General features: G+C 39.1%; 1 protein-coding gene across 1 annotated transcript in view; it reads right to left on the bottom strand.

The window, feature by feature from the left end:
• Window positions 1–2,020: 2,020 nt before the first annotated feature.
• Window positions 2,021–24,985, bottom strand: part of LOC134005730 (glucosidase 2 subunit beta-like) — a 131,655-nt gene continuing 108,690 nt past the window's right edge. Inside the window, exons 13-15 of the mRNA XM_062444720.1 lie at window positions 20,524–20,595; window positions 6,191–6,290; window positions 2,021–2,696 (exon numbers count right to left, since the gene is read on the bottom strand). Coding sequence (XP_062300704.1) covers window positions 2,559–2,696; window positions 6,191–6,290; window positions 20,524–20,595 — 310 coding nt within the window. The 3' untranslated portion in view covers window positions 2,021–2,558. The remainder of the gene's footprint in view (window positions 2,697–6,190; window positions 6,291–20,523; window positions 20,596–24,985) is intronic.

Raw genomic sequence — 24,985 nt, 5'->3', positions numbered from 1 at the left:
TTTCTGCTGACATCAGCGTTGGCATCTGTTGCATAATGTGAAATGTTGAATGAGGAAGATATTTAAATGTAGAGTGACATTCCTGATGGGAAAATACTGATGCAAGACACTCTAAACAGCATAATCGAGTTGTAAGATTTTGCATTTGAAGGCAAATAATGAGTCTAATTTTAGCAAAAACAACAAGACCTAACATACATTATGAGTTTTGTCTTGTTGAAGCTTTTAGTGGAATTCCTTTTTCAAACCTGACCATTATCCCTCAAACAGAAAGTGAAAGCAAATAGCACATTTTCCATCAAATACAGCGTGAGGATGGGAACTGAAGCCAGATAAATAAAAAGCAGCAGTGCCTGGCCAACATGGCCTGAGGCTATGCATTGCTAGCAGGCAAACAGCCACCCAGCTGCCCCAGCAGGGTAGGAATATATCAGGCAGCCTATTGGATACCTGACAGCTGATCTAGCTCCCCCTTAATGAGCAGAGGGCTCTGCTGCAGAAACCCCACAATCTGTTACATAACAACATCATAGATACCATGCACAGTAGGAAGCAGACTGCTAACGCTTGCAGAATCTTGTGAAATCAAGAGATGCTATACTCCATGTACAATGCCTTACTAATAATAGCTGAAAGTGTTTAAACATTGTGAAATTGTTGTGCGGCTATAGATAAATTGTTGCTCTAAGTGGACAAAGTGGGGTGTTAACATATATTATGCAAACAGAAACATAATTATCATATATATACATTCACCAACTCAAGGTCCACTTTACTGTGTGATTCTTTTAGAAATAATACACTATAGATCAAAACACTTATTAGCATCAAAATACCTTTTATTTGTGCTTATGAATAAGTAGTTATTCAATATGGCAGTTACATGACTATGCATTTGACCTAGTTGCACTTTTTGCACAGTTCAACTATCTACAATACAAATCTAATTTGTATTGGGGCAGAAGTGGGGCAGAAGTATAACTACATTGTTAATAACACTGTAAAAGGAAGACTGGATTTATTTTTACCTCTTTTTTTTATTGCCAACAACTTCAATGAAAAGACCAAACCAACAATGCATCGGTCCATCTCCTAATACCAGCTCAATAATTCCAGCTCTCAGCCCCAAAACCCATATGAGTCAGAATTTTGTCAGACGAATCAGATTTGACTGTTCAATATGAAGATTTGACGATTCGTTCCATTTAATGAATGAATGAATGAATTAATTTCATGTGGACTATCTGGCAACCAGAAAATCCATTGGCGTGAGTTTCAGTGATGATTTGGACCACATTAAACATAGTTAAATATCACAGAGTCAGGGGAAACATATTTTTGAGCGTTTGAAAATCATGTGATGCAAGATTTGAATTGCCTACATATAATGTCAGGCTACTGTATGGATTATTCATAATAATAGCACCATTTAAAAAAAAAAAAAATGTTCACATTAAATGTTACAAACAGTTTAAAATAAATTAGCTGCAATGAAATAACTGATATATCTTCTTTAGGCCTATTTCTTTATTTTTCTTTAAACATAAAACTAATAAGTAAATCTGAACAAGAAAAATTAACTAATTAAACTATTTAAAATGAAATTATGTTTAGATGAATATAACTTCTCATTTATAACGACTGCTCAAACTGAAGAATCTCAGTTGAAGTCGACTTTCAGGGGGCAGCTCTAAAAAAAAAAAAGTCACAAATAATATTTACTTTTTAAAAACTGTTTCAACAACTGAGCACTGTAGTTTTGAGCAAAAGTTACTCAAGGAGGAGTAACTTTTACCAGAGTGGAGCACATATGTTGGGGACTATTTTCAACTGTGGATTAATTTACAGCAGCAGTATTTACAGCAGATTGACTTAATTTAATACTACAGTGCCCAGGTTCATTGTAATCAAGTCTGATGTTTTTTCTAATAGTTTTTGGACAAGAGTGGAGGTCTATGCACAGAGGAACACGCTACTGTATAACAGGCAATACTTACTTGTACCAATTGTTGGTTTTCACTGGATTTGTTGACAGTAAAAATAGAGAATATTCTTATTCTGCAGGATAAGGTAAGGTTATAATAAAGCAGCCACTATAAATTTAGTAGAAGGACAAAGTCCTTTTATTTGTGCTCATGAATTAGCAGTTATTTGATACAGCAGTTACATCAGTGGAAATGTCATTAGACATTGCAGTTGAGCTATTTTCACGTTATTTATTCAATTATTTACATAGTCGGGCCTTAATTGTAAACCTGTATTATGAATCTACTGCAATGTTAGGAATACTTTTGTTCACTAAATCATTCATACAATGCTCTATTCAAATATGAACATTAAAGTGGAACTGTAACAATAAAAGAAAACTAAAGTGGTTCAGGAAAAGTGTGACTGAAATCAGATTCTGACCTTAGCAAGACTTGCTTGGAAGTATATATGTTCTGACAACACAGATGTCAGAGGGGACCCTCAGGACCCAATCCTGTCACCGCAGGCTAGTCAAGAGGGAAGGGGAGGGGCCCCGAAGTTAATCTAGGCTAGGCCAGTAAGGGAAAGGGTTAGAGTTCACTGTGTATGCCCCGCTGCTTTAGCACCGGCTGACAGGCCACAGGAGTCTGAAAGTCCATGATGTACTGGCATTTGCTGGGCTCCTTCACCGATCGCAAGACTGTCTCCGTTCCACATGTCAGAGTGACCTAGAAAAGCACAAGAAAGAAAAGTTGAGGTGGTGCGGGGAGAAGAGCTGTTGCTCGCCTGAGTCAAGAGCCATTCCAGTTTCATCTTACAAAGGGAGCTGATTGAAGATGCTGTCCTTCCTCTCGTTGCAGTGATTTTCCACACATTTTCAAACTTTTGTGAAGAATAGGATTCACTACAAATGACAGAATTATGCAAAAGACACCAGTGCAGTTTGTCATTCAAACATATTCAGGTCTCTCCTGAAATAAAATGATTGTTTTATGCATGAAGTGTTAGTATTCATCACTGAATAGCCTGCACACTGCAGTACAAGTGATGCTGTGACTGCGGGACACTGAGGCATTATGGGACATCACGGCTGTCGTCCCCACGTGTGAAAAGGACATGGGGAGATGTGATCACCACTGTCATGACTTTAATAGGTGACTTTGACGCCCTCTGCAAGATAGTGGAAGGGAAAAACAACTTATTTTACCTCTACCAGGTTTCCATAGCAACCTCTCACTAACCCTCCTCCGGTGAACAAAGACACCTGGAGAAAGAGACAGATGGGAACTTGACAGGTATTAGTTTGAGGCTGGCACAACTGCTGATTTGGTTATGTCCCGTACTTGGATTAAAATAGTCTTTTGTTATGTCACTTAGTATCTTGTTGCAAAGATGTATTAAGTGGGTGTTAACTACTTGATGAGACAAACTGTGTTATTGATGGTTCAGTGTAGACTTGGCGCCAAAGATTAATGATAGGAGCAGTACTGAAAACTTGTCTGATCATTTTTATGTTTATCTTCTCCAAATTGTATTTTGTTACTTCTGTTCCTGTTATATAACTTGACTTTTTTTCCCCCTCTTTTTTTGGTTATGTGCAGCACATGTATGCCTGACCAACTACACCCATATGTGATTGTTGAACATCTCATTCCAAATCGATGGGCACTGCTCTGCTGCTTTTAACAGCCTCCACTATTCTGGGAAGGCTTTCTTCAAGATTTTAAAACCTGTCTGCTGGGATTTGCTCCCATTCAGACAAAAAAAAAAGAAAAGAAGAAAAAGTGAAGTCTGTTTGTGAAGTCCTCTACTAATGTCAACACTATATAGTCTGGCTCACAGTCGGTGTTCCAGTTTATTCAGAAAGTGCTATGGTTACGGTATCACAATGATGTCATTAATAATAACAATAATAATAGTAATAATAATGATAATAATAGTAATACTACTAATAATAATAATGATAATGCTAATGCTAATGATAATAATGACGCTTAAAAGCTCGATAGTTCTGGCATAAGCTAGTAAAGAGAAACATAATTGCAAATTCACAAAAAATGTGAAAGGACCTTTTTAGAGTCTTTCAGTTTGTAAGGGAGAGGACCCGCTCCCTTTGTAGATAGAAAAGGCTAAGAAAACACCACAATTCTTATTTTCATAAATAAGATAAAACATACTTATGAAAATCATATTCCATTCCTGCCTAGTTCATTCCACTAGATACTACTAAATTCTACACACTGCACCTTTAAATTTTATGATGGGCTTATTTTGTTGCATTGGCCTTCAATGTAACCTTTTTTAAGGTGCTATTTTAATAAAGTTATCATTATTTCTATTGGTTATCAGTTCTGGCAACACGGACACAATAAAGGGGGAAGAAAAAAGAAAAGTCAGACAAGTTGTAAACAAGCCAACACTTTAGTCAGATAAAACCACCACATTTGGTGGTAAAAAACTTAAAACTTAAAGTGTTTTAAATGTGCACAGTCAGGGGAAAACTTCTGATAGGGAGGTCGGTCTGAAAACTGTGACAACTGACAATGTTACTTTTAATTTGTCTCTTCTTTTCATTGATATTGCCACATTGCCACATTCCTATTCCTATTCACTATCAATTTGGTGAACAAATGTACAGTGGAATTATCCTTTATCACAATGGAAGAGCCTGGTTGGAATAGAGAACCACTATTGTGCTAGCTGTAGCCAAACTCACTGCTCACATGTAACAGTCACAGTCCAGCACTTTGAATTTAATTAACGATTGAAACAGTTCGGCTCAACCTTCCCCATAGACTCTTAAGATACACTGCACACTGCTTGAATTGGGATTACCTCGATATCCACCATTGAAACAATACATCACTGGTCCGACTATTCAAGTATAAAGAGAGAAGTGTGTTTCACTGCAGAAGGAGAGCGCACTACCCAAAGACGAGGTTCAGCCTTTCAAATGTAATGAGCGTCGACTTCTGACGAGACTTCATTTATGCCGACTGCACGCGGTTACGGGGTCGTATCAAAGGAATTCAATTTAGTCTTTTCAAAGGGGGCCCCTGGATGGCATGAGTACATACATTTGCAAACGACATTTATTAGACTATGATTTGAAGAGGGGGCCCGGCAAAGAAAATGAGATTATTAAACGTGCTACATTTTTAATTGAGCAAATTCTCACACAAAAATGTAAATGGATCGTATAAATGTGAAAGAGGAGGGAATAGGTGGAAAATAGAGAGTCGAACAGTAGAAGAGAAAGCTGCAGGAGAATGCAAGCGAGAGTAACATTAACCATAAAACCAATGTAGACTGACAGAGGGGAGAAAAGCCAGTCAGCTAGCATCACTTGGGTATGAAAAAAACACCTTTTTGCCAGGCTGCTGAGCGCCAGCCTTATACTGATTGACTGGCTAATTCTCCATTGTTGAAATGCATATGGGTGAGACTGGGTGAGAGGAGCTTCATTTAGCTGTCTGTGGCCTTTGTAGAGCCAACTTAACAGTTCAGTTTTCATTAAATACTACTAAAAAATCCAGCTACATCTGACTGACCTATATTTGAGAAAACAAAGAAAACTTCTTGAGCAGAAAAACAATTGATGCCAAACCTGAGCTCTCTGTAATTTGGATTAAACAAAGTGTGTTAGTGTTTAATGCGCACACATGAAAACTTATATGTACTATCCAGAGTAATGAGGGTATTGTTCCAATTGTCACTTCTTCTGAATTGAGATGGAGGCAGAAATCTTGGAGACAGATATTTCATAACCTGATCAAATCACAGAGTTTGACAACAGCACCAAAAATACATACTGTTTCTTGATAACCATTTACAGCATAGCTCCACACCTACTGTTCATAGATTGCTTACATTTAAATTTCACATTTCTTATAATCAATGCAACAACATAGACCAAAATGTAAATCACAAATATTTAACCTTAAATCTAGCCTGTGTTAACACATTATGGCATTCAATTAGGATGAAATGTGATTTCTTTTTGTTCTCCCATCTTTTGTCATATCGTCTATCCATCTGTTTATTTGACAGTCTGTATGTACCATTTGCTCATCTGTCTATCCATCTATTAGTTAATTACTGTCTGCTTCTTTGTCCTCTCATATGCTGCCATTATCACAATGTGTGCGTGTGCGTGTGTGTGTGTGTGTGTGTCTGACATTTGCATGACTGGTCTGGTGTGTAATATGTGTGTAATACTAACCGTAGTGCTGCGTGAACCGCCTTGCCAGCAAGGTTCTCCGTTCTCGTACACCATCTGACTGTACTGGTTCTTTGGTGTTTCTGTCCACATCCCCCACTTCCTGAAATAATAAAAAAGAAAAAGTATGGTCACTTTTACAATGTTTCTGTCTTTGAATCAGGCCAAACAAAAGACAGCAATTTCCAGATTTTTCTATAAACAAGAACAAACTGGGCATAGATTTTCTTTTATAACACCACTACATTGGCTTATTGAAAAACAGTTTCTCCTGGCAAAAATAAAAAAGCTGGCAAGATAGTCAATCTGGCAGTGCCCTCCTTTGGTTGCTGGCACTGGTGCTCTTGCCATGCTCCTCTTGAACAATGGAGAGGAAATATTAATTACCATTTTGTCAGAGTTAATTCTGTGTGCAATAACACACGAGGGAAGGAGAAGAGAAAAACACGACGCCGGTAAAGCCCATCTCAAATGAGCCAGCCCAGTGCTAGCTAATTACATTCTCACCAAACATTTCAAGGGGAGCTAGGAAAACCAAAGCAAACCAGGGTGCCAGTGGACACTGTCCAACACAGCCCGCAGTACCGACAGATGCCATTCGAGTACGCTTTCCCTGTCTTACTTCCTCTGATCTTTTGTTGAACTTGAGCAGCTTCTTTGAGGCGGTGTCGGCTGCAGTCATGCTGCTGGTAAGTATTGATTTTTGTAAAACATTTTAATCCTGTTAAGGGGGGGGGGGCTTTCCTGCATTCGGTGCATGGTTGACTGAAGATTTCACTGAAATGTGTGTGATTGCTCTGATCTCTTGCCCTACATAGGCAAGTAACTATTTTCTGTCTGTATTGCTAAATATTCAAGACAGATGATAAATAATGAAACCAGTCTTTTCACTTTCAGGGAAACATACTTTTCATGGTAAAAGCAAACCTGATGGTCTTCTCATTCCTTTTTTTATTAACAACGTGTCAATGTGCTGTTAATCATTCTGGATAAAGAGCTACAAAAAGCTGTAAATTCAACATATAGTTCTTTTAATCAGCCTGAGTGCTTTTCTCACCAGTGCCAACTCTGTCACAAGTGCACAACACTTGATCAATGTGCCTACTTTGACCTTTCCACGGGGGATTAAAGTAGCAAAAAATCTGCTCCGCTCTTTGATTGCTGCCTTAAGTATTATGGAAGGTAATATGCTATACTTCATGACCTAATATGATATTTCGTATTTTTTCTTTTAACTGATCTCAACAGTATATTATACACTAATAGGCTATTAGTTTCCCTAAAGCTCAACATTAAGTAATGCATAATTACTATTTGATCATGCTGCTTTTTCCTAACAACAAATACAAGTTATACTAATTTTAAATCAAAGACACATAGATATAGAGGGATTGAATGGTAGGTAGTATAAAAAAAAGCATAATTTAGTGTAGCTGATCCAATTTACTGTTAAAAAACATTACATTTCTTTCCACATTTCTTTAAGCACCGCTTTATTCTCATTTGACCTTGATAAGGGCAAACACGGAGTCCTCTTTGATTTCAAAAAACACTCTCCAGCTTTTACAGATACACGGCTGTCTTCTGGTCCCTGAGTGTGGCTTTTCTGCCATCCATGATGTGCATGGCTTATTTAAGATGCCTGAACGGGTCAGTCAGAGGTGAATTGCTCACACAAGTGGAAGCCGGCTGGGCCCGAGCGTCTCGCCTTTTTCCTTCCAGCCTGTTTGATTGGGTTTTAGCACTCTGTTACCAGGAGGCCCTCAAATGGATTGCTGTCAGGGCCAGCAGACACGGCAAGCGTAGAAAGTGACAGTGCTCCGGCTCTCGCTGCTAGTTCACCAGGGATCCCTTGCGCATCACCTCTATCCTTCCGCATTCGTCGCGTCCTTAGCACACACATGCACCTCATTCCCTCGCTTCACCTTCTTTCACTTCCTTCCTTAATCTCTATTCTCGCTCTGTCAGCCCTCCCGTGCCCCAGGAGGCAGCATAGGCCCTGTCAATTAGGCTTGAGTTATCACTGAAATGTGGCCAACACACTCCATTCATTTGGACCCACAGGAGTCACAAGATGGAATCTTATTGACAGATCATTCCTTGTAATAATACCTACTTGTACTCAGTATTGGCAGGCCATTCTCTACAGTCACTCTACAGTTATCAACAGACTAGCATGCAGCTAGTTATTTACACCTCAGAAACACAGCACATTGGACCGTATTGCCTAATTTCACGGCACCAAGGTTCATACACATTACTATATGTTAGTCTGACCTTGTGACAGACATTATAGCACAACCCAAATGTGCAAAATGAACCCTTCTAGCACAATGACAACTTCATTTTCTCATCCAATTTATCAGAGTTTGGCTTTAAGCTGCAACCATGATACACATGATGCTCACTTGCACTGGTAGTAGCCGAGCCAGTCTCCTTAAATTATCTGGGTTACTGTATGTATTTCCTACCACCCCTCACATGTTGGCTGATCTGCTGCACCTGTTTTCTGCAGCCAAGCTGGAAACTGTGTTTGCCTACCCAACAAAATGTTTCACACAGTATTCAGATCACTGAAGATACTTGACTCAAATTTTCAGGAGAAGAACAAAGAAAACAGACACATTGCTGTTTTAGACAAATAACACAGATGACTGTAACTGAAGTATCTAAATATATTAACATTTGCAGTGAAAAGAAAAATTGCATCGTGCCTTTTGTGCAAATCCATTTCTGACTACATGGAGACGATGGAGGGTCACAAACACAGACTTCCTTTTAAAGACAGATAGAAAATATTGAACACACGCTCCTTCTGAGGCTTAAAACGTTGAGAATCTTATTTACAGATATCTGGGTTATGACTCACTCTTTGTCTGGCTTCCTCTAATGCCATAAAATGCACCTTCCATCATAGATAAACCTGTAATAGCAGCATGTCTAGCGAATGTACTATCCATACATTTACTTTGCATCCTGGGCGAGATAGTGGTCCTCTAAGAACTCAGATGTGCCTTTAACCACACATATTAGGGAGTCAATCTCATTTAATGTTCTCTCTCCATCACTAAGGTGTGATTTCTATTGACACTGAATAGCAGATGGACTTGTGATTTAATTATATCCACTGCCCACAAAAATACCATTAAAATTGTACTTTCAGCTCCTTTAGAGCTAAGAACTGAAGAATCACTGCATCTAACTTACACTTAATGGTCATCAAAAGTCCAATCTACCAGTTTTGGAATTTAAGAACATCAGAAAAATATTTTATGAAACTATTATAGTAAAAGTAGCGTCACTGTACGTGTATTGTTTTACTGATTTTTTATAATCTAATCCTCATTAAGAATAATTAGGATTAAAAAAGCTGATTAGCTTTAGTTCTTCTTCTGATAATGGCTTGAGCTGATATAAGCTCCTCTTATTTCTTTAAAACGATGCGGTCACCAGTGATTCTGTTTTAAACTTCATTGCGGCGCTAATCTGCATGCCTCGAGTGATAAATCCCGCAGATCCACGGCTAATCTCGCTCAACACTGAGAGGAGAGTTACCCCCTCTGATATAGCCACAAATCAACCTTTCAGAAGCAATTATCATTTAGACAACTCTACTCTGGTGTTTAACAGCCCACAGATACAGAAGAGAGGGGGGAAAAAAAAGAAAATCTGGGCCAAAAGTGTATTTGTGCATGTCTTGATGTGTGCATTTGTGTGTTGGTGTGTGTGTGTTTGAGACCTTGGGCCTTCACTAGACATAAACTGGATGAACAAAACCACAGGGAGAAAAGAACACAATGGTGGCCCTGTTTGGTATGTCTGTGGTTTCCTCAAGTGAATGGATTTATGAATTTGCTCATTTGCCTTCAGTGCTTTCTATGTATGTTTGTAGACATTATACCGCTGACATAAACATCACTGAAGCCTCATCATGGCTGCCTTTTATGCACTTTTGCATGCTGTAAATGTGCACTGCGTGGTTTATATTTACATTTTTATGAGATGTGCCATTATTATAAACAGTAATTGCTGCAACCCTCTGCATCACATCCCCTCCTGTACTAGTGGAGTTGTCATATTGTCTGTAATATTTGCTCACTTAAATAGTAATTTTGGTCATTTTAGACAGTTATTTTACCAGGTTTAATAGTTAGTTATTTGACACCCGATTCAAACGCGAATGTCAATAATCCTCAATGTGAGATTTTTTTTTTTTAGTTGATAGGAGCAACTTAGACCTTTTTTTCGGTCTAAATGATGCCCAGTCCTAAAGGCAAGTCTCAGCAAGGTGCTCCTCTCATCACATGTGCCAACTCAGCATCACATTACTTGTAAATTCTTCTCTAACAACCTATACTGAATCCTAACCTTGTACCTTACTAATGACATACACTACCTAGTTTAAGAAGGTGTAAAGCCTGTGCTTATTATCATCACCTTCCTACTGTAGCATCCACTCATTAGCTACCACTGCAATGAATTATAGCTCACAGCTACGCTTTTCACTGTTGTAACAAGGGGTCTGGAGCAGCAAGTTAGCCCTCTTACTGTGCTTCTTAATGCACTAATCATTTACAGCATGAGGTGCAGCTCTGCACTGGCAGGTAGAGAGCAATTTTGGAGCTGCTGGTTAATCTGGATTTGGTGAAGCAGTGATACAAAGAAAAAAAAGGTCCTGCTGGCACGGCCAAGCGGGGCTAAGCATTGCTAACCTCTGCCACTCATGTAAGGTTGCCAATCAGAGAGCAGCGTTTTGAGATGAGCCCAGGCACTGTCATTACTGTGCCAATCACTGACGCTACTCTCACCCTCCTACCACCCATTGTGCCCACCACCTTCATAAATAATTCATCTGCATAACATGTAAAGGGCACATGCTCTGTCAGGGCCCTGCTTTCACCCCATTTCATATGACTGATATACAAAGAGGACATGTATACCTCCCTCCCATCTTTGACAGTAGTAATTGTGAGGTAGAGAACAAGAAAATATTATTATACAAAATAATGAATGTGAGGATATACATAAATCTTCAAGAGGTCAAATATTGAAATTGCAGATGGCACGCTAGATGTTTTTGTGCGAACATGCTGTTGGCTGGTGTTATTTTTTTCGTATAGCACACTAACCCACATAATTACTCTAAATGAGAGTGTATCATCCATAGCACATTTTGTTTTGCATGCTCTGGATATAACAGTACTGCGAAGCCATTTTATGTGCAGTTATAAAACAAACTCAGGGTTGCATATTTCAGCAACACATCCTGACAGATATGAATCAGGGCTGATGTCAAACCCAAATCAGTATTCTGTTAACAGCTCACTTGTGCCTCATTAACGACTGGGCTAGATGTTGCCATGGCTACCCAGCAGAAAGGCCATCAGGGGTTCACAGTGTCAGCTCCCCCTACCCTCCACTCCCCACCACTTTAACCCTCTCCTCAGACACACAAGAGTCATTACCCCTTCGCCTTGATTGCCATATAAAGTATGGCCTGTTAGGCACAGGGACCACATAGAATATCAACACATTAAGAACACAAATTTATAGGTGTTATGTTTCCTTCGTTAGTGAGTGTGTTATATAAATGAGTATTTGTGTAACCACCTCTGTATCTGCCTGGCTGTCAGGGGCTGTACTAGTATACTGTGGCATGCTCCTCTTGAGCGTTGGGCATTAAGCGGCTGCCATGTTCCCAGGTAAAGAGGGCCCCTCTCTTCACTAATGGCACTCCAGCGAGTGACCTTGACAGCTTGAAAATGAGCGCATTAAGTAGAACACTTAAATGTATAATTATGCACTTGTTCCTGTGGAACTGTCACTACTCTGTAGGTTAAATCATTACGGGTTAGATAAGATGAAAAAAATAAATAAATTAAATAAATCCTTTTTTTCAAATGCCTATCAAAACAATTAAGGGATGAGACTAGCTTTGATATGAACACATGAAAGGGAGCATCACTCCTCTCATTAAGTGAGCACATTGAGAAAAAAAAAAAGCAAAGCTTTTTAGAGTAAAGCAACAAACACTACCATTACTCATTTTACTAAAAGAGTATGCATGGCAAAGTGATGTGATTCATTTGGGCAAGACAGTTTGATTAAAAATGTGATCAAAATAGTAAATGAATAAATGTAAAAAAAATAATTAATGTATAAAATAGTAATATGATATACAGTACATTGTGTACTGAGAACAAAAAAAATTCTATAAATATGAAGTACGTATATATCTATAGTCCCATACAAAATAATCCAGATACAATAGAGTATACAACACAAATCTATATGGTGTCTCTATTCCTTCAAATCAGTCTGGTAGTCCAACAATATAATACACTTTGGAAAAGCCTGCAATGCCAAAGTAATCAGAAGATATGTATTAGTTTTATTTTAGTTTGACTAACTGCAAATTTTGTCGCTACTCTATAATTGAAAAGCTAGTAGAGAGTAAAAATGTTATCTACATACAGCCTTTCCTCCAGAAGTAAGAAAATCTCATTCAAAACTGACATTTGTGATAATGCAAGTTACTAATAGCCCAGCCCCGAAACACAATCTTACTCAACATTATGAGACCAAGTTCATTAAAGGTGTCTAGACAGGGATGTTATATAGAAAATTATGCAATATCCCTTATTTAATATTTCTGTTGCAGCCTTCAGGGCACATTTTTTCCCATAAGCCCAAGCCCATTGTGGGTTAAATGTCACTTGCTTGACAGAATTAGCACAATCGGGTACATGGGCGAGTCAAGTGGCCACCGCTAGTTCAGACATGTCTGAGGTAGAAGCTGGACAGTGAAGGCTGCTGTATAAGACAGAAGAGATTACAGCTAAAATGTTGGAAAAATGACATCAAGAGAGAGCGTTGCTGGATGTATGGATATAAAAGAGACACTACTCAAGCTGTTAGCATGCTGCTTGATTTACATGAGAGCTTTAGCTTTTTGTATGCTAAAAACGTAGATGTAAATTTATCTTCTTACAGCATTTATCTAATATTTCACTTTTTCAGAAAAAAACAATTAAATAAATGTCAATCAGAGAAAGCATTGAGTGACAGAAGCTAGTGGAGCAGCCGCTAGCCCTGAAGTGACATCATGGCTCCCTACAGCCTTACATACTTAGCAATAAAGATGACATGTACTTAGTGCTACAGTTAGCCTTTTAAAGTAGTAAACAAATAAAGTATTTTAGATATGACTACAAAGACATTTTAGTGATTTAATCTTTATTTTTAACCAAAGGTAACTAGATAATATGGTGGTTCAGTAGGTTCAAGACACATCAGCTCAATCCTTCTGTAACCAACATTACACAAACAAATGCTGCATTATACATTGTATGCAATTAATTAGCATGCCTGTGGATCACCATTTAGTGTTACCAAGATGTTCTGTCACTCTGAGTTCTGTTGTGCTCCTACGTCCCCGTTCTCACTATTCACCCAACACTGACTCACACATCACACAGAATTAGTGAAAGCTGAAAAACATTGTCAAACATCAACATTGTCCAAATGCCAGAAAATATCCAAATTGCATTTTTAGCCCCATAACTGACACCCCTGAGAGAGGCTATTTTATCAAGAGGTGTTGAAGTGTGTCATTCCCAGATTCAATCTCGGGTTGTTGTTCCACGCTCATTTGTAACCTGCTTGTGCTCAAGCAGTTTTACAGTAATAATCTTACAGCTCCCTCGTGATTGCTGTGCAATAAAATGGCCACCTATTGAGCTACAGTAATACTACAGTAGAAGCTACAGTACTTTTCTCCCGTTTAAATGTGCAGCCACTGAGGGAAGCTGCAAGTGAACATTAATTAATCTTAAAAGGGGAAGCGGGGTGATATATTTTCCATTATTACTTAATTATTTTCAATACTTTTAAAAAGACAGTGGGAATTTCAGCCACCCTCATGAGAAATTGACTCTTATTGATCAAATGAGCATATTTCCATATTACCATGGCCACAGAGAAGAGTCTCCTTTGGGTCTGTGCCAATACATTTGCTCAGCTGGATCATTCAAGCTAAGGCCTCTCAAAGGACTTTGACAGCCTGGAGGCATTCACACCGCTGCACCTTGTCCTCGCACCACCTGGGGATTTTCTCTGTTACATTCTGGGGATCTTTTATTTAGAGCGTTACAAGAACTGCATAGTGGCAAAACAATACAGGGTCACTAATGCTGGTTCTAAAGTGAGCCTGGCAATAGATGTGAGAAAACTTTTTTTATGCTATGCCTGCATGTAGCTCAAAAAAGGCAAATCTGTAAACAACATGCGTATGTCTACAGTATACCGCTACAAACAGCCAACCTATTTGTATTTTTCACGGTGGCCAGCACATCCCACTCTCTCTGGGGTTGCTCTGCGCTGTCATTTCAACTGCCTGGCTCCTTCACAGTGGGCATACACATTCACTGTGGTTTCAATGTTGCTAGGCTACCTCACTTCTCCACTGTTTTCTGTTTGAAAAATCTACTGTTCAATAAAGCAGTTCAAGGAAGACCTGTGGGTTTGAATACTGAGTGATATGAACCTGCAGGAGTAACTGACAACACTAACAGCCTTTTTTTTTTTTTTTTTTCTTTTTTTTTTTTTTTTAAAGTTTCACAACACATTTTCTCTTTTTTCCCTTGACTCTGTAACACAGCAGCACTTTCTGCGCCTATCTCCACAGTTTATGCATTTCCTTCAATCATAATATTCTTCCATCAAGACATTTATAACCACCCTCGGTTATATTTTCCTGCTTTAAAAGTGTACAATCTGAGTCATAACCAGAGTGTTGGTGTCTAGGAGTTTCTGTTTTTGTCTATCCTGTTTTCAACTTTGGATGTTGGGCTAATGCCAAGCTTTGACTGTCAAACACAGTGTGTTTCCAAGGTTGAAGGGTGAACAAGCAAGCTGCTCGCTGGGCCCTGCACAATTTCAGCACTGCCTTTTTCCCTCTCCTCCTGTGCTCTCAATGATGATGAGTGCAAAGCAGTTTGACCCCGACACAATAGAAGGCCTAGCTCCTTGAACTTTGTGGGGCGACACACACGACCCCTCTGACCCCAACTGCGTGGCCACCTGATTTCCCTGGAGTCCCAAAACAAAAACTCATTGGATGACCCTTCAACTGATCCCTTCCTCCTCCACAGCTACCATTTAAATCATCCTACCCTGCTCAGTGTAAAGAAATATATGCTTCATTTTAACACTGTGACGCCTTTATTCTTAAATTTTTTGTAGGTCTATACATTCACGTTTAATCTATTTGTTTACATCTATCCACATTTTTCCTACATTTTAATCTTAAAAGATTATTATTTCTGATAAATATTTGGCTTACAAAAAGGAAGGTTTTTAAGTTCAAACTTCTTGTCTGGATCCTCGTCCGTTCTGTATCATTACACTGGAGCTATTTCCATGTGTTTATCCTGAGCTAACTCTGAAAGGGTCTACATAAATATTTTAAATGCACTTCTGCTCATGGCAAAAAGGTTATTACGGCCAGGCGCTGTTGTGAAAGCATACTTTAAAGAGTTGTTTTTTACAGTTGTTTGTGGTTGTAAGCAGGAAATGGCTTGAACACGACGCTAATTACTCCATGTTGACAATGTACTTCCTGGGGACTCGTGTTTTAAAACTTAAATGGATCAAACCGAGTGTGGTGCTGCATTTATTTAAGCCATTAGATTCATTTGAAAGACATTAAAATGAGGTTACATATTGGGAGCTCACTATTAACTGGAAAGAGCTGCTTCTGGTGTGTTGTGTAATATACTTGATTTTAGTGTTTAGTCTGAGACTGTTTCTTGTTTGTAGTCGACTGCACACTCCATGTTTCTGCCTATGAGAATTTGAAAATACATTTTACTCTGTTTTGTGCTTTGCCATCACTTTCCCAACAGCAGCATTATGTTCCTGCATTCAATTATGTCCCTGCGATTTACTGTTATGGTGTTATTGTTTTATTTTCATTTTTGAAAACCCAAAAGAAAGGCTGTCAAAGTCTTTGCCTTTCCTTCCCAGCTATTCACCACAAGTTTATGCCTGTATTTTCTTTACCTGGATTTTGACCCATTGACACTCTCTAACACCACACAACCAGATCTACAAATGTGAAGGTGAAGCATTAATAGACCAACAGTAGACTTGTGAGATTCCATATTATTCATTAGAGTGCATTGGCTATATCTATCAGACTCTGTCACGTTATCACAGACACTACTCTGATACACATGGAGTCAACTGTCACTTCTCTCTACCCAACTATGAGACGCCTCACTTGGCAAGAGTAAAACTTGCTCTTGGACAGCTACGACATGATAAGATGCTAAGATTAACAGTCTTTTCAAGTTAGCTGAGGAGATCCATACTACTGTCATGTCCGTGCATTAACTAAGAAGCTACAGGCAGGAGGCGATTAGCTTAGTTTAACATAATTACTGGAAGTGGGGAGAAGCAGCTAGTCTTGCTCTGTTCAGACAAGCTGTTTCCCCAGAAACGGTACAATCTGTGACTATTTCTTGGTGAATGAGAGATCAACTGTTTTTTCTGTGAAATCAGGAGTCAATTGGTGGTACACTATGCTACAAAAACAAGTAGGAATATTTACCAAAAGGTCAATTTATTCCTTCAAGTCTTCTTGAGGCAACATAAGGCAATGCACAGTGCATATGTACAAAGAAGCCAAAAAGTTGCTATATGAATCATCAGACTTCTTTTTTGGAGCCAGTGGAGTCAGCCCTTGCTGCCCTTAGAGAGATGTCGGTGCAGTTTCGAGGCACTTTTGCCTCAGTATCACTTTTCAGACTCGGAACTACCAGCTTGTTAGTATATCAATACCACAAAGGCTTGTGGGAAGTAAATGTGACATGCTGGTGACTATGAAACTATATGAAAAGCCCACTGATAGTCTGTGTGCACACTAACATCCACACCAAGTGCTCAAGCTGTAAAGACTGATAATTACACCTTGATGTGGATGGACAGTCCACGCCTTTACTTGAAGCGTTTACCAACTACTGTGTTAACAGTTTCATGGCTCTTGTCAATCAGATGTATTTGTCTTTTTCCATGTATATCTTCAACAAGCTCAGCATAAAGTCAGTGCTTTCATGTTATTCAAACCAAGCACACGATAGTGAAGTGGTGTATGCTACTGCATATCACTAATTTACATATACATATATATGTATTTGTTTGTCTTTTCAGGTGGACAGCATTTTGTAAACCCTGTGTTTGCTGTCCTGTCATTGTACCCAGCATGTCTGCCTTGAGTGGAGAAGGGTAGGGGAACATTATGAAGATGGACGACGCTGTCACAGTGGGATGGTGTTTGTCGCAATGCGAGCATTTTCTTCTACTCTATTATCATTATCATGGCTGATGTTATTGTTACAATAGCCATTTCAGGAAGCGGTTGAGCTGCTGAGACCGAGAGGCGGAAAACCTAAATGGAAAACGGAGACATTGGAATTCAAGGGTGAATATGAGTTGTATAATATCTACATTTACAGATAATTGGGAGCATACAGTATGACTGCAGTGCCTTATAAAATCTTTATGGCTACGTGTGTGGCCACAATATAAGTGCAAGCAGCTACAAAAGAAAGTGTTCCTAGGCTGATTTACTGTTCCTTAAGAACATTTGTATAGTTAATGGCCTAACGCCAACCATGCTGCAAAACCAAGCATGAAGGAAGGTTAGGGCTCAGGGAACAATTTTAATTTTTATGAGCCTTGACACACTTCCCAAACTGAGCTGTAGTCAAAATGCAGCAGCAACACCGTCCATTTAATACTGCAAAAATGAAACATAACTAATCCAAATTAGTCGAAATGGTCCAAGCAAGTATTAGCAATGTGATCACCACAGTAGTCACATTTCCACATTCACACTTTCATTGACAAGCCACACATGTTAATGCTGTTTCTCCTTCTCTCTCCCCCCCTCTTCGCTTTCTCACATGGTTGTCCTTTAGGATGCTGGAGCAGGTGTGATAAATGCTGCCGTTTAAATCAAAGCACTCCTCCTCCCCACCCTCACCCCCTCTTGGGAGAAAGAGGATGCCTCCATGCAGATTGATATCAGGAGGCACAGCCATATCCTGCAAGGGCTGACTGATGGTCTGTCTGGATAAAAAATGAACTTTATTCCCAGCGTGCTAGCTATGATTCATGTATCTCCCCTTCCCCCTTCCCCAAAACCATTCAGCATATACCTTCACTACACACTCCCTGGAAACACTGTAGTACATCATATAGCACAGCTCTGCCTGCCTACATGCAGAGAATCAAAACAAGTTGTTGGTGTTTTTAATGGAGTATAACAGGATATATCAAACTAGCATTAATTTTACATTAACTTGGTCAAGTAAAAAACTTCCTTCTGGCTCCTATCCTCTTTTTCTCTTGTATTCAAAAACATCAGTGATATCTACAACATTTCAATATAGATATGTGAAATATTTTAAATCTTTCCTTCTAGTTCTGTTTGGCAGCGATCTTGTTCCAGACGTAGTGACCAACTCCCATGAGTCAGAGACGCGTCTGACCACTGGTTCTGTTTGGTCTTTCTGCCCTTCCATACCATCATGAGTGACAGGCAGGCAGAAGCGCTGGGGTCACATTACTCACAGTTAGCATTCTGTTCTTCCTCTTTCCTTGCGTTACAAACATGGTGAAGCATTGCAGTTTCCGCTCCAAAAGTGAGTGGGTAGTGTGGGAGGTGGCAGTGCAAGAAGAACACATCCTTGCTTTAGATTCCAATTAATTTGCCATCTGAGAGCAAAACTATATGTGCAGCAAAGGATAATTGCTAATAAAATTATCTGTAACGTCTCACTTCAACTGCCAAAGAAGATAAGTCAAGCCTAATGGCATAACATCTCAAAGGAGAGTAAAATGTTTTGACACTTTGTCGCAAATTTCCCGTGGTCATTTAGGCCTTTATATTGTCTATTCGCAAAACAAGTCGTTAGCCTATGCGCCCGCTACAACCAAAATAGCACTGTAATTGAGTCCTCCTCTTTTGGGAGGAGTTGCAGCAAATCATAAAAGCTTTTTTTCCCCCTGTTTTTTTCCAGAGAGGTGTCAATGTCAATGGAATAGCATTTCAGTAATTGCACCCTATAAACGTGTTGGATGACTGATGGTTAAGGCTAATGAGAGAGTGGAAAAGGACAGCCTGGCGACATCCCATAATTATCACCTCAAATCTAAAATTCATAGAGAAGAAAATTAAAAAACAAGGAAAGCATCAGTATGATGTATGAAAGTTTTTTTCTTTATCTGTTTGACAGAGATTCTACAATGATGGGAAAGTGGAAAAATGTGATTATACATGCAAGACTTGGCACAACAGCTGTTGTTTCAAACTCAGTCGGTGGAAAAAAAATAAAAATAATATATTTGACCAAGAAACTAAATTGTTACACTGAATGTAGTTTATTTGCTGATGCCTTAGAGAAATTTCACTACCAATCAGTGTACCAACACTCCTGGGGAAGAAAGAATGAAAGTGTCTTGTCACATCTAAAAGGTGCGTTTGTGTGGGTACTGAGTGGCATCTTTCATAGCACACAGGCATTTTGATACACATCAATGTCCAGCAGTCGACACAGCCAATCCCACAGGGATGGTAAAAGGCCAGAGCGTAATCCTTTAGATGAAATTGAAACCCTTGGAGGCTGAGGAAATACAACCCCAGCAGTATATGAAACTCGCCCCCTGTTTGTCATTGATCAAAAGGTATTAAAACTATAATAGAGATCTGTTAGCGATTGATTAAAGGTCATATAGAGCCTAACAGAGATTGTATAACAATAAAAAAAATCAATAGCAAAAATATTGGTCTTAGGGTAACTTCATATGAGCACTGTAACAATGATTAAAGAGCTTTCATAGGAGCGCACTGGTGGGATTTGGATACGGTACTTTCGAAATGAAGAATGCTGTCATGTGAATTTATCTAATTGGTATAAATATGAACCAAATTACTTTTCTGTCTTCATTGTGTGACAAAAAACAGGACAACACAACCTACATTGGATTCCTAAAGCTGATTTAGAAAAATACATTCTTCGTGGCTTCAAATTAGAGGTGTCAGTGTACTCAGCTCTAAATGTCACAGCACACAATGCACTCACAATGCTGTGAAGGTCTTTGAAAAAAAAAGTGTCCCTCAAATTGCAAATGTTAAAATGTTACCATCTAGTCCATGCTTTTTACTCTGCTGTGGTTGGTATATTTCCACTGTCCCTGGCATACCCAGGGTGGTCACTGTTTATTAGGATTTTAACTGTGGAGACAAAAGAGAAGGTGATTGAGGTACTTACCCTAATGAGACCTCTATTCCTGCAGTGCTCTTTTGTGTGACTTGATTGAATGGGCACAGGGTATAAGTATACCTGTAAGAGAAAATAAATGATGTACACATTGGTAAAACTGGTACACAATGTTAATCCGCTATGGTTCTTAGAACATTTCTTTTTATTATTTCTTTGCCTTCTTTGCCTGTGATTAAATATTACTGAATACGACAGCACGGCAAATATTATTGTCCAATATTTACATATCACAGATATATCAGCATTGGCGTGTGTGCAGATATTGATGCCCCTTTATAAGATTTCCCATAATAAAACAAGACACTACAGAAAAGAAATGCCAAAGATATCTGTGAGGTTATTTAGAAAAGTTAGAGTTTATCTTTCAGCTATAAAATGTCACGCTTGCTGCATTTTCAGCAGATCAAATTTAAAAGATCCATATTCATTTATATTATGTTAAAGCTGCTAATTAACATTTTAATATGGATGGATCCAATGATTATGTGTAACATGAAAGAGATTGCTGATAGTGACAAACCAACAGAGAATTATTACCTGACTACACAGCTCCCCTCACTTCTACAGGGCGTTCAGCTTTTCTGGTTTTGGTTTCATGGCCTGCAACTTCACAGTTATGGTTTCCAGCAGCAGCAGGCAGCTGTCTTTTACAGAAAACGCTCCAATTAACTGACTATGCTACCTGCCCAGCATCAAGCTACAAACTAGCTTGTGAACACAGTGGAGCATGTAGCTGATAAAGGACTAAATATGTCCCTCGGGTGATTGTGGCGAGCTTAAAGGAGGGTGCATATTGGACTTGCATGCACCAGATGTCTGGAAACATGAATGCTAATGTTTTAATACAACTTTATAAGGTGATAACATGTCAATATTGTGTTTAAAGCCAAAAATAAGTTAATGTGGCTTTCAAATAGCTAAATATTATTTAATGGATATTGTATTTTTTAAGTCTGAAATATCAATATCAGCCTCACAATATCAATATCAGCCTCAAAGGTACTTCTCAGTGAAGATAGTAAAAGTCAAGTACTCAGGTAGGTGCTTTACGAAGCTGAATTATTGAACAGTGAGATTCTGTAAAAGCTCAATGGCTACCTACTGGGATAGAAGAGTGACAAGGAGCTACCAGCTACCCTGCCACCCACAGCTCTTCTACCAAGGCAAAGAGGCATCTAAAGGAGTTAGCAATTAGCAGAGACCATCACTAATGTACTTGCTGGGGATAGTGCTAGAGAGTAGAGGCACGATCACTAGCTCTAGTAACAAACTGATCAAAGACCCTGATGGTGAACCTGACAGGGGGGAAAGACAGCCAGGGATTTTTTTTCCTTGACATTTGAACCGTTACACTGACTGTTATAAAAGACCAGAGGATGCCCAGACAACCACAATCAGAGAGAGAGAGAGAGATAGAGTGAGTGAGATAGATGTGCAGGGTGGAGGGGGAAAAAAAATGGCTGCAGCGTAAGTAGACGTGGGCTGGGAAGTACGGAGGGGGATCAAAAGCTGTATGAGAAAAGCAAGATAAAAGACAAGAAAATGATGAACATCAGAGAGAGGGGGATAGTGGGAGAGAGGTAAGTGATTGGCTGCCGAGTTCTTTTTGCTCATGGACTTGTTTGCGGATTGTATTAAACGCTTCTCATCTTGGAGACTTTCATTTAGGCATTTATCCTTTCATGTCTACTGTATGTTTAGACAGGGAAGCCCCTTCCCCCCACGCGCCTCATATACTGGCATGGTGAAATAACAGAAGCATCTTTTCTGACTGCAGAGTAAGCAGCACGGCTCGGAGCAGAATTAAATGTCTCACCATGACTAAACCCATTGTCCCTCCAAGAAATTTGACACTGTACGGCAAGGTTCCTACTAGGATGTTTTATTTGTATTCTATTACTTTATTCTCAATCCATTTACTGTCTGTCCATGCCAGTGGATAAATGTCAGTCTGTTGGCCAACCACTTTGGTCCAGACTGAAATATTACCACAAATATCGGATGGACTGCCATGCATTTTTTTGTAGAGGATGATTCCTGATTTAGGTGATCCCTGACTGTTTCCATAGCTGCACCACCAGCAGGTAAAGTATCTCAATATCTACTTGATGAATAGGCATTATTTATGGATTGGAGGTAATGATGTATTGACAACTATGGATGGATTAGTAGTAAATTTGGTACATATATACATCTTCTTGACACAGGCATTAAACCTAACTGTCAGCATGCTGGCATTTTTATTGTGAACATGTTGCCTTGCTTACGTCAATACAGCGTCACAAAGCAGCTAGCATGTGCTGTAGACTCCTTCCTGTTTTTCCTCTCTTCAGGATACATGAAGAGCTAAGAATTAGTAAAAGGTTTCTTCACAGATGGCCTTGACCTCATCAAGGACACTCAATGCCCTCAGTCCACTGCAACATGTTAGCAGGACACCCACGCCTTAAGGAGACCTTATATAACCACAGCATGGAATTTAAAGTAGAAATTCAAACTAGGTGCTTTTGTTCTGAATTTTAACATTAAACTATCGTCTTTTTCTTTTTAGATAATTAATTAATTCAATTAGTATTGTTCAACCGGAACCCATAAAAGCACAATATAACACCAAACATAACAATGTGATGTGTGCCAAATAGACTGCCATACTAAATAAATGAATAATAAAATAAATAAACGAAAATTCCCTCTCGACAATGGTTTTATTGTTCCTTATAGGAGCCACTAGATTCATTAAGTTTGTAAAGCAGGTGTTTGAGCAACAACAAACATCCTCATCTGAGCCCAGAAACAGATGGCACTTGATAGACAGAAGTATAGTGAGCAGAGGAAGGGGGGGAAGGGAAAAGGGGTAACGTAGTGAAAAAGCAATCAAATGCGTCCCATAAGAGAGTACCCCTGTATGTCTGTACCTCTCTTCCCCTTCTCTATCACCCTCTCTCTTACCCTCAAGGCAAAGCCATCCATCCCTGCCCACTTTTGCTGACACGCCAGCACTGCACAAAAAAAAAAAAAAAAGCCAGGCTATTTGTGTGTGGGGGCACTGCGATCTGACCTTGGATGCTCGCCTCCATGTGGCAGCTTGTGAGAAAAACAAAAGCAGGCAAGGCAACACAGAAAATGTAAGAAAAAAGAAAAAAAGTAAGGAGAGATTAGAAATGCCGAGCCCCACATGCGGACGGAGGTGCAGGTTGATTAGCTGTCTGTCTCAGAGACAGACACTTCACATTCTGCCGTCTGCGTTACATAAATGGGACACAGCAGAAAGGTCAAACAGGCGCATATACACAAACTGTCCCTGGCTATCCTTAGCAAATGAGCACAATGTGGCACACGCGAGCGATATCTGCTGAAAAGGTGGCGATGAAGACTTTGAGGAGGAGAGACTGACAGCGATGGAAATGTAAGTCTAAGAAACAGTCAGAAGAACAAAGACAAAGACAGAGGAAAGGGGAACACAGAGGGATAAAAAGAAATAAAAAGTGAGTGCGAGAGAGTGGGTGGGAATCACAGTGTGCATATGAATCACCACTAATACACGCTGCGAATATGACGGATGATGACGTACAGCAAGGGGGACACTGAACGGTGGATACAAATGATATGAAAGACGATGACACTTGGTGGGTTCACCGATTAAAACCTCTAATAATTGACATTAGTTAGAAGGCTATGATAAGCAACAGATCAAAAATGACAACACTGATCCCCCTATTCGGGTCCTGAATTTCACACTGCATCTCTCTCTGTCCCTCAGGTTCGAGCTGTCACCATCTGACAATGCGGCTCTGACACCAGCCATAATAGGTTGGTACCACTGTGTCAATCTTTGGTAGGTGTTCTGGGGCCTGAAGGTACTTAGATAGAAAATAAATATCTTAGATGCAACTGCTTTGCCCCTCAGGCAGTATTTCAAGCTTCACTGAATTGGACTGCAGGCTCAGTTCCCTCAGAAATCTGCTGAATTCTGAAGCTAAAACTTCACCTACACAAAAAAATTACGAGCAGTAAGACGATGATCCAGGTAGAAATCAGACCACTGTTTCGTCAGATTAGCTAAATCTTTTTCTATTCTGGCCAAAAAAGTAAATGTTCAGTCAAATGCAGTGGTTTAGAGGTAAAACCAAATCTGAATGTGCATATAATATATATATATATATATATATATATATATATATATATATATATATATATATATATATATATATATATATATATATATATATATATATATATATATATATATATATAATACCTCAGTGGAAAGAAGGCTATGCGTGCATGCTGCTACATGCAAAGTTGAGCCAGGAATTCAATCTATAAACTGTGAGACAGCTGGGATAATAATTCTACCAATGACTTATGTTTCCTCCTCAAAACAAATCTGCCACACCTTTTTAAATGTATGTATCAGATTTATGTATAGGTTTATACAAATAGTCCTTTA

Source organism: Scomber scombrus, chromosome 23, assembly GCF_963691925.1.
Source record: "Scomber scombrus chromosome 23, fScoSco1.1, whole genome shotgun sequence".
NCBI classification, from domain to species: domain Eukaryota; kingdom Metazoa; phylum Chordata; class Actinopteri; order Scombriformes; family Scombridae; genus Scomber; species Scomber scombrus.
This window is presented reverse-complemented; position numbering and strand designations above follow the sequence as displayed.